Consider the following 12,816-nt stretch of genomic DNA (forward strand, 5'->3'; position numbering starts at 1 on the left):
TATGAGATGATTTATTTACAGTTCCATGTGAAAACTTGCCATGATGGATTAGGTGAGCATCTATTCCCTCCTACTGACCTCACATCTTGCAGCCGCATGGGACTTTTGGGAAGAGCCGGAATATTTCAGTCATGTGAATAGTCATCTCTCTACTAAGCTGCTTGTTTCATGTTCCACCAACCGTTGTTCACTATGATGATGCTTTCTGTTACAGTTTTTATAAGACCTCACTTCATTTACTAAGACCACAAACTCTTATACATAATTGTGTGGTATTGTGTGGTATTATAACTTTGCCTGATACTCATTTAAATATTTAGTTATTACTTATTAAAATGGATGATAATATTGAACTAAAATGCTTTATTATTATCATTGTTATCATGATTATTATTATTATTATTATTATTATCATTGGTGTTAAATGACAAATACCTCTACCAGATAATTATATTATATTTAGAGGGTGGTGAAAGACGCCCTTGTGGCAGCAGAGAACGTTCAGCAAACTGATTGAATAAATGTATTATTTAATAATAAATTCAGTTAATAAATAAAGTTAAGACTACCTTAAGATACTCCTTTGCTAGATGGAGTATCTCAAGGTAGTGGTTTTCTGTATGACATTATCAGTCTCTCTGACTTTTAGTCAAGCTTCAAATGTCAAACAGATGGCCTTACATTTGACTCTACAGTACTTTGGCATACAGAGTTCATGGTCAACTGTAAGGTGCCCAGGTCCTGTAGCTGCAAAACAAGCCCAAATCATCACCCCTCCACCACCGTGCTGGCAGCTGGTGTGAGGTGTTTGTGTTGATATGCTGTGTTTAGTTTTTACCAAATGTAGCACGGAGCATTATAGCCAAACATCTCCATGTTGGTGTTATCTGTTCAATGGACATTGTTCCAGGAATCTTGTGGTTTCTTCAGATGTAACTTTGTAAACCTAATCTTCCATGTTCTCTTTCTCCTGGCAACCACTGCAAGCAAGCCATACTGTTCCGTGTTTTTCTAACTGCACTGTCATGAACTTCAACATGCTAATTGAGCCTGTAGAGTCTGAGATGTTACCCTCGGGTTTTTTGCAGTTTTTGAGCGCAGTCTGACCTTGGGGGGAATTTGCTAGGATGTCCAGTCCTGGAAAGCTTGTGGTATTGAATGCTCCAAATCAGCAAACTGCCAAAACCTCTCTTTTGATGGAGATGTTCATACATGCTGATGATCATTTGATCAAGTGCATTGAATTTAAGTACCTCCCTGGTGCTTCCCCTTCGAACTCCTCGAAACAATATGGATGTAGATAGTTTTTCACAGAGCTATTAAGTCCTGTAAAAACTTTATTTTTTACAGCGTTGTGTAGATATTATTCTGTCTTGAAGCTTTGCTGTAAATTAATGTAATTTTTCACAAATTCTTGACAAATTTACCAGTGGAACTGCTCATACAATATATATGCATCAATATATGGTATTAAATGTTTGCATGTTCATAAAACTATTTTTTAATATATATTTCATAAATATTTTCTTATTTAAAAACTATCAGAGAGGTGAAACTCTTAATACAATCAAAGTTAAATATTTATATAGATACAGATATAAATCTCAAGTAAATATATTATTGCATCAGAAAAACTTCTGTTTCTCAAAAACTGTTTATTTTTATTTACAAGTCATTACTGTCAACACCAAGCTCAAATATAAAAGAAACAAAAATCCCTGTAAAGTGCAGAGGTGATACAACAGTGTCAGGTATGTTTTAAAGCTATCATTTATGTCCCCCCCAAAAAACCCCAATAAACACTTCTAGATAATTTACTCACGCATCTGAAAAGTCACCTAGAGGCCAGTTTCCTTTCACTGACAATGATTAAGCTGAATTTTAGGATAAACTAAAATAATTTAAAACAATAGTCCAAATTAAACAAGACAGTGAGATTAACATTTGCTGATTCTGTAGGGACTTTCAGCTCAAGCTGTAAAAGAAGGAATAGGGAATAAGGTCCATGGCTGTGGTCAGCAAACTGTAGTGGAAACATTCTTCCCTGCTGAAAACAAACCCATTTATTATCACGGATGATGAACCTGTGGAGAGTTGGTGGCAAATTCATACAGGATATTAGACAAGGACCTTCAATGCAGTAAATCGTAGTACTTCCCCAGCAGCTGTCACCCCGGCAAGCCTCTCTATGCCTATTTATATCTGGAATTATTTAAATGAATGTCCTCTTAGGTCATCTACTAAACCTGCCCAACACTGCTCCTGAGTTACAAAAATAAAAATAATAATATACACACAGACTCAAGTTAAATATTAGTTTATTTAGCTTTAAATAGTAAATTTATAAATAAATGCATTAAATATTGGCAAAGTCTGCACTGCCTGTTGAGCAATTTAATATTTACAACATGTCAACAGGAAATAATAAAACAGTTCACATTATGGAGTGGAAGACTCATAACTCACAGTCATGCAGTTCTGTTGTTATTTGCATAGTTAATCTTTAGCACTTCAGAATATTCTTTGAGCTTTTTTTCAAAAAGCTGTAAAGGGTTTAGAAGGAGTGTAAGCCTGAGAGAAATTAAAAAGGGATTTCAAGTAATATTGTATGGCAGATGTGCATTTAAGCAAACTGGTTTCACTCTTTGAGATTTTAACATTGAAATGAGGAGTCATGAAGATTTTTTTGAACCCTTTACAAGGCTGCACCATCACTTCACATTCTAAACTCGAATAATTGCAAAAACACCTTCAAATAAATATATAAATATCTTTCCAGTTTCATGATCACTGATTATCTATGCTGCTCATGCTTCACCCAGTCCTGCCATCCTCCAGAGTAATGCCGAACACTGAAACAAGACAAAAAAAAAAAAAAAAAAAGGTAAATATTTGCTTTGACGAAATCACAGACTTTTCATAATTTAAGACTTTCAAACAAAATCATGCATTTGTACGTGACTTTACTGTCACCAGACAATTACAGCGTTTTACTACTTCTCACATAGATATAGAAAATGTGATGTGTGACATGTGGCATCCATCCAAGGAGGAATAGCATTGTGCAACTACAAGGCAATAACCTCAACTATAGTAAATGCTGTCTCATGATAACTATAAAAGTCTAAGTTTAACCACAATACTGATAACTTTTCTCGTGACTGAAAATGGCCAACTTCAGTAAGAAACATAATGACAAGGTGGAAATCAGTGATGGTGACAGACATAAGCCAAGGACACAGCTCACTCTTTGTATCCCAGTGTGATGGCCGTGTTCAGCGCAGTCTTGCTCCTCATTCCCGCCAAGCAAGTAAACACAACGTTATCTGTCTGGTGGGGCAATTCACCACCATACTTTTCTTTGAAGTCTTCTGGACCCAGCTGGAGGGCAGTGTTCACTTGTGCCACTGTAAAGTCAAAAAACACAAAGGTTAAGGAAGTATGATGGGTTTGGTGCTCTGGAGAACAGTTGGTTGAAAGCATTGTAGTAATATTTTAGAATAATGCCCCCCTTCATACCATATAATATGAAGTGGGCCATATTACTTGCGTTTTACTCCATTTAGTATTGTATGTAAAATTGAGCACATTTCAAACCTAATTAAACTTGCCATTATAAAGCACAGGGGACAAAGCACACCTTCAGATGTTTGTTTGATGAACAATACAAAAACTTTGTGTGAGTTTGGTTCATTTTGGACATTTATGAATTGTTATTTATCTCCAACCCACACAAACTGCAGTATACTACATTAGTATACAAGTCTACAGCCCTGGCAGCCCAGCCGGACAACAATGTTGCAGGTAGAGAGCGCAGTACTCACGGGGGACGTTAATGGAGCCGGGGATGAAGCCGTATTCTCGGAGCTCCCAGGGCTCTCGCACATCTATAACTACCGCTTTCCGCCCAACCAGGAGCTCCTTCAGCTGCTCATAACTCACGTCTGTGCTCGCTGGCGTTGAACTGAATGCGCGGAACAGCAACTCTGCGTTTAAAAACAAGACAGACAATATACTTAATGCAGTATATGAGCTCCTTCAAAACATGACAGTGAGTCGCTAATGTTAAACCTCACTTTTGTAACCGGGGTGAGTGCTGACACTGCTGGACGCAGAGCCTTGTCCTCCCGGGACGCAAGCTTCAAACTGGACGGTATTATTCCATAAGAGCCGCGGGACAACACCGGCAAGTCTCCAACAACTTCTCAAGGCCATGTGTGATTATCAAAGCCAGATACCTCACTCTAAATTATCACTGCTCTCCAACACAAACCCTCACTTATGCGGTATCTGCGTGGGACAACTAATAAAAGTCACAATGCCGACAATTATCTGCGCTTGCGCAGACGTACGGATATCCTAAAGGGCCAAAATTCTTTCCCCACAAATGCCTTATTCAAACAAGTAATCTGTCAAACTATTTATCAACACAAATTAGCATCATGTCCTCTAATTAGATCAAACAGGTGCATCAAGTCAAAACAAAAAAAACAAGATTCATGTTTCATTCGCCGCTGTTGTGCCACCGCCATGGGAAACTGGGAAACCCGTAAAGATGGGAATCAAGCTTTTATTTACCTCTAGTTAAAAAAAAAAAAAAAAAAAGTAATAATAATCACATGTATTGTCCTCGTGGTACTGGTATGTCGTTTTTTTCCCCTCTCCAACACAAAAAACTAAACTGCGCTCGTAACAGTTTAGTTTAGTTATCTGATTCTTAACTCTTCACCGGTGAGATTTTCCCACTGAACTTGAATGCAGCATTGGGCCAACCTGAGCTGCCGTAGTGCGTCACATGTAACTAGTGCTGCCTGTAAATGCTAACGAAAGCTTGACACATGTTTTAAAAGTCAAGGCTGGAAACAAAAAGATATTGAGATAACTGTTGACGGTATTGTGCGTTTTTTCTTTGAATAGCCATAATGTCTGCGTGTAATTTTGGATGAAACACACCAGTTCAGTTTTTATTCTGCCAAGCTAATGTAGCTGGCCTTTTTTGCAAGCCAGGAAGAGCTGACATCTCAGTGTTGGCTTCATATTAGCTGACAAAGTCAACATAGGAGCTAACTTTAAGAGGTGAGTTAATATATATTCCATTTTCGCTAAATCTAGTATGAAAAAGATAAATTAATTTTGAAAATTTCCTTAATAAATGGGTTAGGAGCCTCTTATTCTCACCCAAACCGGGCTGCCGGGGTTGTTAAGGCCTCTTAATCATGGTGTTGTCCATTAATAGAGTTATCGGTCGTAAAAACTCTCATTTTCTCCTACTGCCTTTATTTAGCAGTGACATATCATGTAGCCGTAGGTATTGTCACCGTTCGCTTCCAGATTTCCTGCAGTTTAGAAAAGGTTTAGGTCAGTAGCATGTTAGGCGAAGGGTGTAAAAATTCTTTCAAAAGGAGTCCACCAGGAAAATCAGCTTAAACCTACAAGCTGTGGAAAGTTTTTGATTGGTTAAATCAGTCACCTGACTTTAATCGTCCTGAACACACCAGCTTGAGAGTAGCGTCAAACACACCAACCTATAACAGCCAAACCACCTATTGCATTTACCGTTTAATTATTTAAATAATCTTCAGAAGAGGCTATTCTGGTATGGCAAAAAACTGAATTGTTGTTGTTGTTGTTGTTGTTGTCGTTTCTTTTAGTTTTTTTTAGTGCTTTTGTTTTGATAGTGGATTTCTTTGAGTCAGAGCCCAGCAAGGAGGAGTGGGCTTGGGCTTTTGAATGAAGGAGGGAGGGAAAAAACAATTGCTTTAATGAAAAGTAGTTTACTGAATATATATAAAATATGAGAAAGCAAGAGTGTAATTGTGCAAACATAATTAGTTATTCTATCCTAATATAATTTTTTTCATGATTGTTGGAAGCAAAGTAGTGCTTGACGCTGCAATGTATGCATAGCTATGTGAATGTAAACACATGCTGTCATAAAGTTTTGAATTGGCACATTTCTGTAGGACTGTGCTGTAGTACAATGACAACACAATAAATGTGTGTGTGCATTTAACAATGCCTGATCTAGACTGTAGGTTTTTTTAAAAAATTATTTTCAAAGTACCTCATTCTGTTGTGAAGAAAATGATAATAGCAGTTGTGTAGTACCTGGATAAACAAAATTATGGGTGTCCTAAATGTGTAAAACTAAACCAGTGTTGTCCCTTCTTGCTTTCAGTGCTCCAGATGCGGCTGAAGGACCCCTTCTCCTTGAAAGCCGCCGACATGACTAAGCGGACTAATAAACCGAGAAAACCTCGAGATGAGGAATCATCAGATGAAGTCAGCGGTAAGTCACTGTAACAGTACATGGCACCGGACTGTTACAGTTAAGGCTATAAATTTTGACTTGGTAGAGTCCTATAGACTATTCCTGGGTATTTTTTGTCAATGTTGAAAAGTCTGTAACATTTCATTCATTATTCTTATGGGATCAGTGCTATTCATCTTCAAAAGGATCCTTGCTTACAAGACACCTTGTCTGTTAACAGGACTGACTTGCCAGCATGTGAGTAGAGCAGTGGACTTGAACTCAGTAAAGAAATCAGTCCTCTCGAGTGTGTGGTCGGTATGCTCAGAGTGCCTAAAGGAAAGGACAATGATTGATGGCGAGCCAGCAGCCTCTCAGGACATTCTGGTGTGCCTAAAGTGTGGTTTTCAGGTAAGTTTAAAAAAAAAATAGTAAATAAAGCAAAATGTGATGCAGAAGAGTGTAAACTAAATTGAAATAAACAACAGAGTAAGAACGTCATTATCATATTCAAGTTTCTTTAATTCTTAGTTGTGTATGAACTTGACTGTTTCTTTACTTTCATGTATACGCTCACTGGACACTTTATTAAACGTGCCTTAATAGTGCCGGGTTGGACCACATTTTGCCTCTAGAACTGCCAGAATTCTCCACAGTATAGGTTCAACAAGGTGCTGGAAACATTACTTGGAAACTTTAGTCGTTGTTGATTTGATAGTATCATACAGTTGCTGCTTGCATGTCAAAAATGCTAATTTTACATTCTGCCCTGCTCTGTTGCATCGAGATCTGGTAGTTGTGGAGGCCATTTGAAAACAATAAACTCATTTTCATACTCAACAAACCAATTTAAAAAAAAAATTATTTATTTACTTTTTTGTTGTTATTCAATTTTGGTGAGCCCGTGTAAATTGTGGCATCATTTTTCTGCAGACACAGTCTTCTGCTGCTGTAACTCAGCTGCTTCGAGGTTTGACGTGTTCTATGTTCAGAGATGCTCTTCTGCATTCCTTTGTTGTAACAAGTGGTTATTTGAGTTACTGTTGCCTTGGCTTTGTGGGGAAAATCACAGATCAGCAGTTTCTAAAATACTCAGCCCATCTACCACCAACAGCCAAGCTATGCCCAAAGTCACTTATTCATCGTTCTTCTTCTTTCTGATGCTCAGTTAAAGCTTCACCAGTTTTTATTGACCATGTCTACATGCCTGAATGTACTAAGTTGCCATGTAATTTGCTTAAAAGATATTTGCATTAATGAACAGTTGAACAGGTGTACCTATTGAAGTGTTTGGTGAGTGTATTTTTCAGCAGCATCGGTGACTAAGACATTTTGTATCAATGTGACCAGAATTCATGATTTACGAATAACCAAGTTATGACATAGGTGGTTAAAAAGAAGAAAATACAGTTCTGTTTTTTTAAATTCTTCAATTACAAGGTACTAAACTATCAACAGTCCTTTATAAGAACAAAATGCCCCTCCTCATGAGGTTGAAGGCATTTTTGAGGCTTAAAATGTGGTTTTAGTTTCAGGGTTACAGTTAGGTTATGGTTAGGTTTAGGCTAAGGGCTGGAGTTAGGCATTCAGTTTTGATGGTTAGGGTTAGGGTATGCGGCTAGTGAAAGCATTAAGAAAATGTCCATAATGAAGTGGTTAGGCCTGTTGGAACTTTCAAGAAATAAGGAAGTCTAAACCTGACCCTGAATAAAGATTTTCACCCTACTGTGCTCTTGAAGATTTGTTGTACCTTAAATGTTGTGAGCCCAGAGTGTATTTTATGGTTGCCAACAAAGATTTCTGTTTTTACAGGGCTGTAACCAGTCAGGGATCCAGCATGTTGTGAAGCATCAACAGGCTTTCCACCCAGAGTCACACTGCATCACCATCAGTTTGAGCACATGGAAGGCCTGGTGAGAAACCCAGGAAGTTAATTGTGAACTGTCATGAAAAGAAGCCAAGGCTGCACACAATGGTGCCCTGTTTGTCACCTTATGATGGCATGTGTCAGAATGCTGCCAGCATGTGAGCTCAAATAGAAAACAACAGGCACCTGCAGTCTTTTTGATCCTGCCTACCACAATTCTAAGACCAGTTTGTTTATTTGTAAATTATTTTACATCATTTTAGGCTGAGAAATAATAAAATAAAATTTGTTTTCCTCCATTATAATTGGGGATGGGAATCGAAAACCAGTTCCCAGTAGTCAAATTCCTTGGAATCATTAGTCTGCCTGCTTATCAATCCTGCTCATCAGTTCTTGAGCTCTTGCTACAATCAGCTGATTTCAGTTTGTGTGTTGGAGGAGAAAAAAAGTGTCACAGTTTACAGCATGGATATGGACATTACTTTTATTTTTATTGCATAAAAGGATGAGAGCACAATAATGAAGTGGAGACTGCTCCAAGACAGAAACAACTGCATTATACTGTTAACACAACTTTGGCTCTTTACAAACACTTGCACAGACACTGTGCTAAGCTAGACGGGATGTTAAAGCTGAGTAAATGCTGACCCCAGAACAGCACCGTGATAATGTAAGCCGTTATTTGTGGTGAAGCCGCTGCTTAAATTCAACAGGTAACAGAGCCTGAACGGTCAGGCTGCAGCCTCCATGTCTACCTGTTCATGTTTCTACAGTAAAATCACTGTGACGATCATTTTAAAGTCTCTGTGCTGGTTTTCATCTTTCATTTGTGCTCATACATCAATACTAAGAGAAAGATCACGTGTGTTCTCATTAGGATAGGGATTTGTGCTGGTTTGTGGGGCTGTAGCCTGTAGGTTTATGTAGTTAAATGGTAATTATGAGACGTTGTGTTTCAGATCATTTTACAGAGTAACATGAACGTAACTTAATAAGTAGTTTAATAAACGCCTTTTTCCTGGGTTTAATTAAGTAGAAGAACACTTTAAGAAAGGTGTTCTGTGTAATATGTGCAATAATAATTTTTTGAGTAATGACCCCAACACTGATTAATTTTGATCAATTCCCATCCCTAATTATGATTTCTAAACTGCTTTCTACTCTAGCCAAGTAATTCTGATGTTAAATACTGTCTTATTAGTTTCTAAAGTAAAATGAACCCGGTCTTATTAACCTCTGTCTTTGTGACAGGTGTTTTGAATGCAGTGAAGAGCTCTCGACTCATTGCAACAAGAAGGCTTTGGCTCAGAGCCTGGACTTTTTACAAAAGCACTCTGTCAAGGCAACATCAGGTAAGGTGTTTTCTGGCCATCCACTGTTGTCAAATTAAGCCTCAGTTAGACAAAACATAAATGCTTACTGCAGTTTCAGCAGGGCCAAATTACAGTTTAGCTCAAGATTTATCATTCCTTTAAACTGGTGATTCTTTCTTTAGTTTAATACATCTCATGTTACATAATTTGCTTAATATTCTGCTCAGTCTATGTTTTGTGTCTGTGAGTAGAAGGCAATAGCACAATAACAGTGTACGAGCCATTTAGTGGCTGCGTTGTGGCCAGATCCACAAATAAGCCGGGCTCCTATCAGAAAAGTTATTCTTCTAAGTGAAGGGCTGACATTCCAGCAGTTGACTGCAGTACACCTGCTCCCCCTGGTGGCAATGGTCATGTGAAGTTTGACCTACTGTTCTTCATGTACAGACACCCCACACTATTGAAGTGGGTTAAGTGGCTATTTTTTGATGTTTTGTTTTGTTTCGCTTTTCTATGCTGCTAAGTGCTTGAAGAACATTCTTTCTACCCTTCTGTCGGTCTAAAATTTAATTACAGCAGCAAAATTGTCATTAAAAGCAATAAAACTTAGTAGAAGTACTGAGAACTAGACATAGAAAAGAGTTGGATTTTAGTTGCAGTATTTTCAGCATTACTTACTACCTTCAGACTTTTCCTTTTCCCCTCACTCAGACCACCTGAGCCCCCCACCCCACACCAAGTCAGTCATCCATATAGACATCAACTCCCATTCTCAATACTTACATGTACCTAAACCTTCAGTTCAGTTTGTATCTCTTGCTTTGTGCTGGCGTGCTGAAAGACCTCCTAGCAGACTGTAGTTGATCAGGGTGGTGGGCATCATCACTTTCAGTCTCTCAGGCCGTCTCTGCATCGCCCTCTGCATGCTGCCCAGTTGCCAGTGGCCAGAGGCCAGCCGCTGAGGCCCAGGCAAGCTGGTCCCCAATCTAAGCCATGGCTGTGGAAGTTGCAAGATTGATTCTGTAGCTATCTCTCCCCTCACTCCCTCCCTTGCCCCCACCTTGCACATTGCATGACTGCACATATTTGTGGAATTAAGCGCTTGAGTGCTGCTTCCCCGGCTGGGTTCCCTGAAGAACAAGCGCAGCTGCGCAGGGTTCAGCCCTATGATCTGTCGTTCTTTGTCTTTCCATCGCTATCCGTTTCTGTCCCTAGCTTCCTCTGTTAAGTTGCTGTATGTCTCACCACCTCTGGGCCTGTGTGCTGCACTAGTGGGAGCCAGGGTCCTCAACAAGTCTGAGCAACTGGATCCTAACAGCTGGAGCGCGTTAACTCTCAGTGGACATGCACACACATTCACAGATACACATAACGCCGAATGTTAAAAATAACTTTCAAGTCAAGCAGATACCCTATTTTCTTCCAGCTCATACTATACACTTGGCCTCTACAAAGGGCTTTAAGTTTCAGTAATACACTTAGCTGAATTCTCACTGGCACAAGGTGTTCTTTGCAGCACAGAGCACAAGCTCTTCCTGGCACAATAAATCTGAATATCTTTTCTCCTCTAAGTACATTACATACCTGAAAAATTCAGATACTTTGAAGTGTTTTAAAAGTCTCTACATAGTGCGTGTTACACACATAGACTCTAAAAGAAATGTACAGAGAATTCATAAATTAGACATGTGGTGGGTTGACAAATTTACATAGGTATACACGTTTGATTTTGGGTTGTTCATTTTTAAAGACTGTAGGTGAGCAGTGTTGTGTGTTTTGTTTTATATATCTATACGGTATGTCTGTGGAATAGCCTTTTTTTGTGCACAGTGCCAGGCCACAGTCCGTTGTTGGTGGGGATTGATCTGCCGAGCTGGACTGTAGCTACCAACAGCTTTCATGCAGCTTTACTTCTTTAAATTATGTGTCACCTTTTTGTCACCTTTCTTGCCACTTGATTGTTCCACACCGGTCGGCCAAATGGGTATAGAAGCGGACAGCCATTGTTGCAGCAAAATAGATGGTCGTTGCTTGTTGAGGAGCTTGTGAAATTGCATTTCAGTGGAGGCCAGGGTTTCTCAAGAAGCTGCTGTTGTACTCTGGTTTTTTTTTCTTCTTTCCTATAGACCCTAAGCACAAAAGAGCCCCAGCAAGGATTTTTTTCCAAATCTATAATAATTTTGTACAACAACAGCTTCGGGAAGAAAGAAAGTCGATTAACTGTGGTCTCTCACCATCAAGGCCTTCAGCTCAAGTGCCAGAGTCCCGGTAAAAAAGCGAATTGACCTCAGGGAGGCTAGATTGCAGCATGTAACACAGCTGGGGAGTCTTTGTGGAGCAAATTAAAATGTTGGTTGTGAATAGACGTCGGAGCTTGTTTCTCATTGGAATCTGTTAATTGTTTCTTGTTTTATATTGGCGATTGTGATCGAGTCATTCTTTGCATTATAATTCTAAGAAAATCTGAATGTTAATATACAGTAACACTGGACTGCATGTGTGTATTAATGTATTCAAGCAATTTTCTTTAAATATCTTTGAAAATGATTTAGGGTTGCTTTACGAATGTTTTCTTTATTTTAACATACCCAAATCAACATAAACATTCTTGTATTAAACATTAGTGTTAACAGTAATTAAAGCCCACCTCGTGCACATGAACTTGCACCAGTAAAGCCTTATCCACATATAATGTGCTTCATTGGTTGTGTTATTGCTGTGTTGTTGACAGCTTACTATAGTCGACATTCCTAAGTTTTGGATGTGAAGGTAACCTTGTTGTGTGTTTCCAGAAACATTCTAAATGAAGGACTTTGACCTGATGTCTGATTGCGATATCCTTCCCTCTCATAGGTTGTTGCTTCGGTCACTCTCCCAAAAAGTGCCAGACCAGTTCACACAGTTTTAGTTGATATCCGGTCACGTTGCCCTGTGTGTACGCCCAACATTTTCTGCATTCCCAATAGGAGGCATGCAGTAAAAAACTGTACAGACTGCAGCAACACTACTATTAACCTGAATACAGTGCACAGTCGTGTCAGACAATTGCAGCTGCACAACTTATATTTGTGCTCTGCCTTTGTTTCTTTTCCTATCCTTTGTTTCTTTTCCTATTCTAAGAACTTTCATGTTCTCATATCTGCCAACACAGACACGCACCCCTAGGAGAGAGTCAGCACATCAAAGCTGCATTAAGTGGCTGACTCTGAATGTTGCTGGATCAGGAATAACATGGATTTATCTCTCATTTCCCTTTTCTAATTTAGGGTTTTTTTTTTTCCAACTCAGAATTCTCAAAGGCCAAAACAGTTTTGTTTGCAAAAAGTTTATTGCTGTGTGGTGTTGGTCACACTCACATTAAATCCTTTTCTAAATAGGTTGCTGTC

The 12,816-nt window shown here is 38.9% G+C and overlaps 2 protein-coding genes across 5 annotated transcripts in view; one reads left to right on the plus strand and one right to left on the minus strand.

The window, feature by feature from the left end:
* usp45 (ubiquitin specific peptidase 45) overlaps positions 1-12,816 on the plus strand; it is a 79,793-nt gene that overhangs the window by 39,226 nt on the left and 27,751 nt on the right. For 2 of the 4 annotated variants that reach the window (XM_039619448.1, XM_039619449.1), the window contains exons 2-5: positions 6,179-6,289; positions 6,492-6,661; positions 8,063-8,163; positions 9,369-9,469. In XM_039619448.1, coding sequence (XP_039475382.1) covers positions 6,179-6,289; positions 6,492-6,661; positions 8,063-8,163; positions 9,369-9,469 — 483 coding nt within the window. Of the gene's footprint in view, positions 1-4,940; positions 5,077-5,498; positions 5,597-6,178; positions 6,290-6,491; positions 6,662-8,062; positions 8,164-9,368; positions 9,470-12,816 lie in introns of those variants that run through there. The other 2 variants (XM_031740226.2, XM_039619450.1) reach the window with 2 other exon arrangements.
* tstd3 (thiosulfate sulfurtransferase like domain containing 3) lies at positions 2,302-4,242 on the minus strand. Its single transcript, XM_031740229.2, has 4 exons — positions 4,077-4,242; positions 3,825-3,986; positions 3,248-3,407; positions 2,302-2,852 (listed from the first exon to the last, which is right to left on the minus strand). Exons 1-4 carry the CDS (start codon positions 4,213-4,215, stop codon positions 2,795-2,797), a joined length of 519 nt encoding a protein of 172 aa, XP_031596089.2. The 5' UTR covers positions 4,216-4,242; the 3' UTR covers positions 2,302-2,794.

Source organism: Oreochromis aureus, linkage group 11, assembly GCF_013358895.1.
Source record: "Oreochromis aureus strain Israel breed Guangdong linkage group 11, ZZ_aureus, whole genome shotgun sequence".
Classification (NCBI taxonomy): Eukaryota; Metazoa; Chordata; class Actinopteri; order Cichliformes; family Cichlidae; genus Oreochromis; species Oreochromis aureus.

What these genes read in the sequence shown, in the direction of transcription:
- tstd3 (XM_031740229.2), bottom strand. Translation starts at nt 4,215, where the DNA reads ATGGCCTTGAGAAGTTGTTGGAGACTTGCCGGTGTTGTCCCGCGGCTC. An exon ending in CGGCTCCATTAACGTCCCCC is followed by an intron (nt 3,408 to 3,824) that starts GTGAGTACTGCG and finishes TTGACTTTACAG; the next exon opens with TGGCACAAGTGAACACTGCC. An exon ending in ATCACACTGGGATACAAAGA is followed by an intron (nt 2,853 to 3,247) that starts GTGAGCTGTGTC and finishes GTCTTGTTTCAG; the next exon opens with TGTTCGGCATTACTCTGGAG.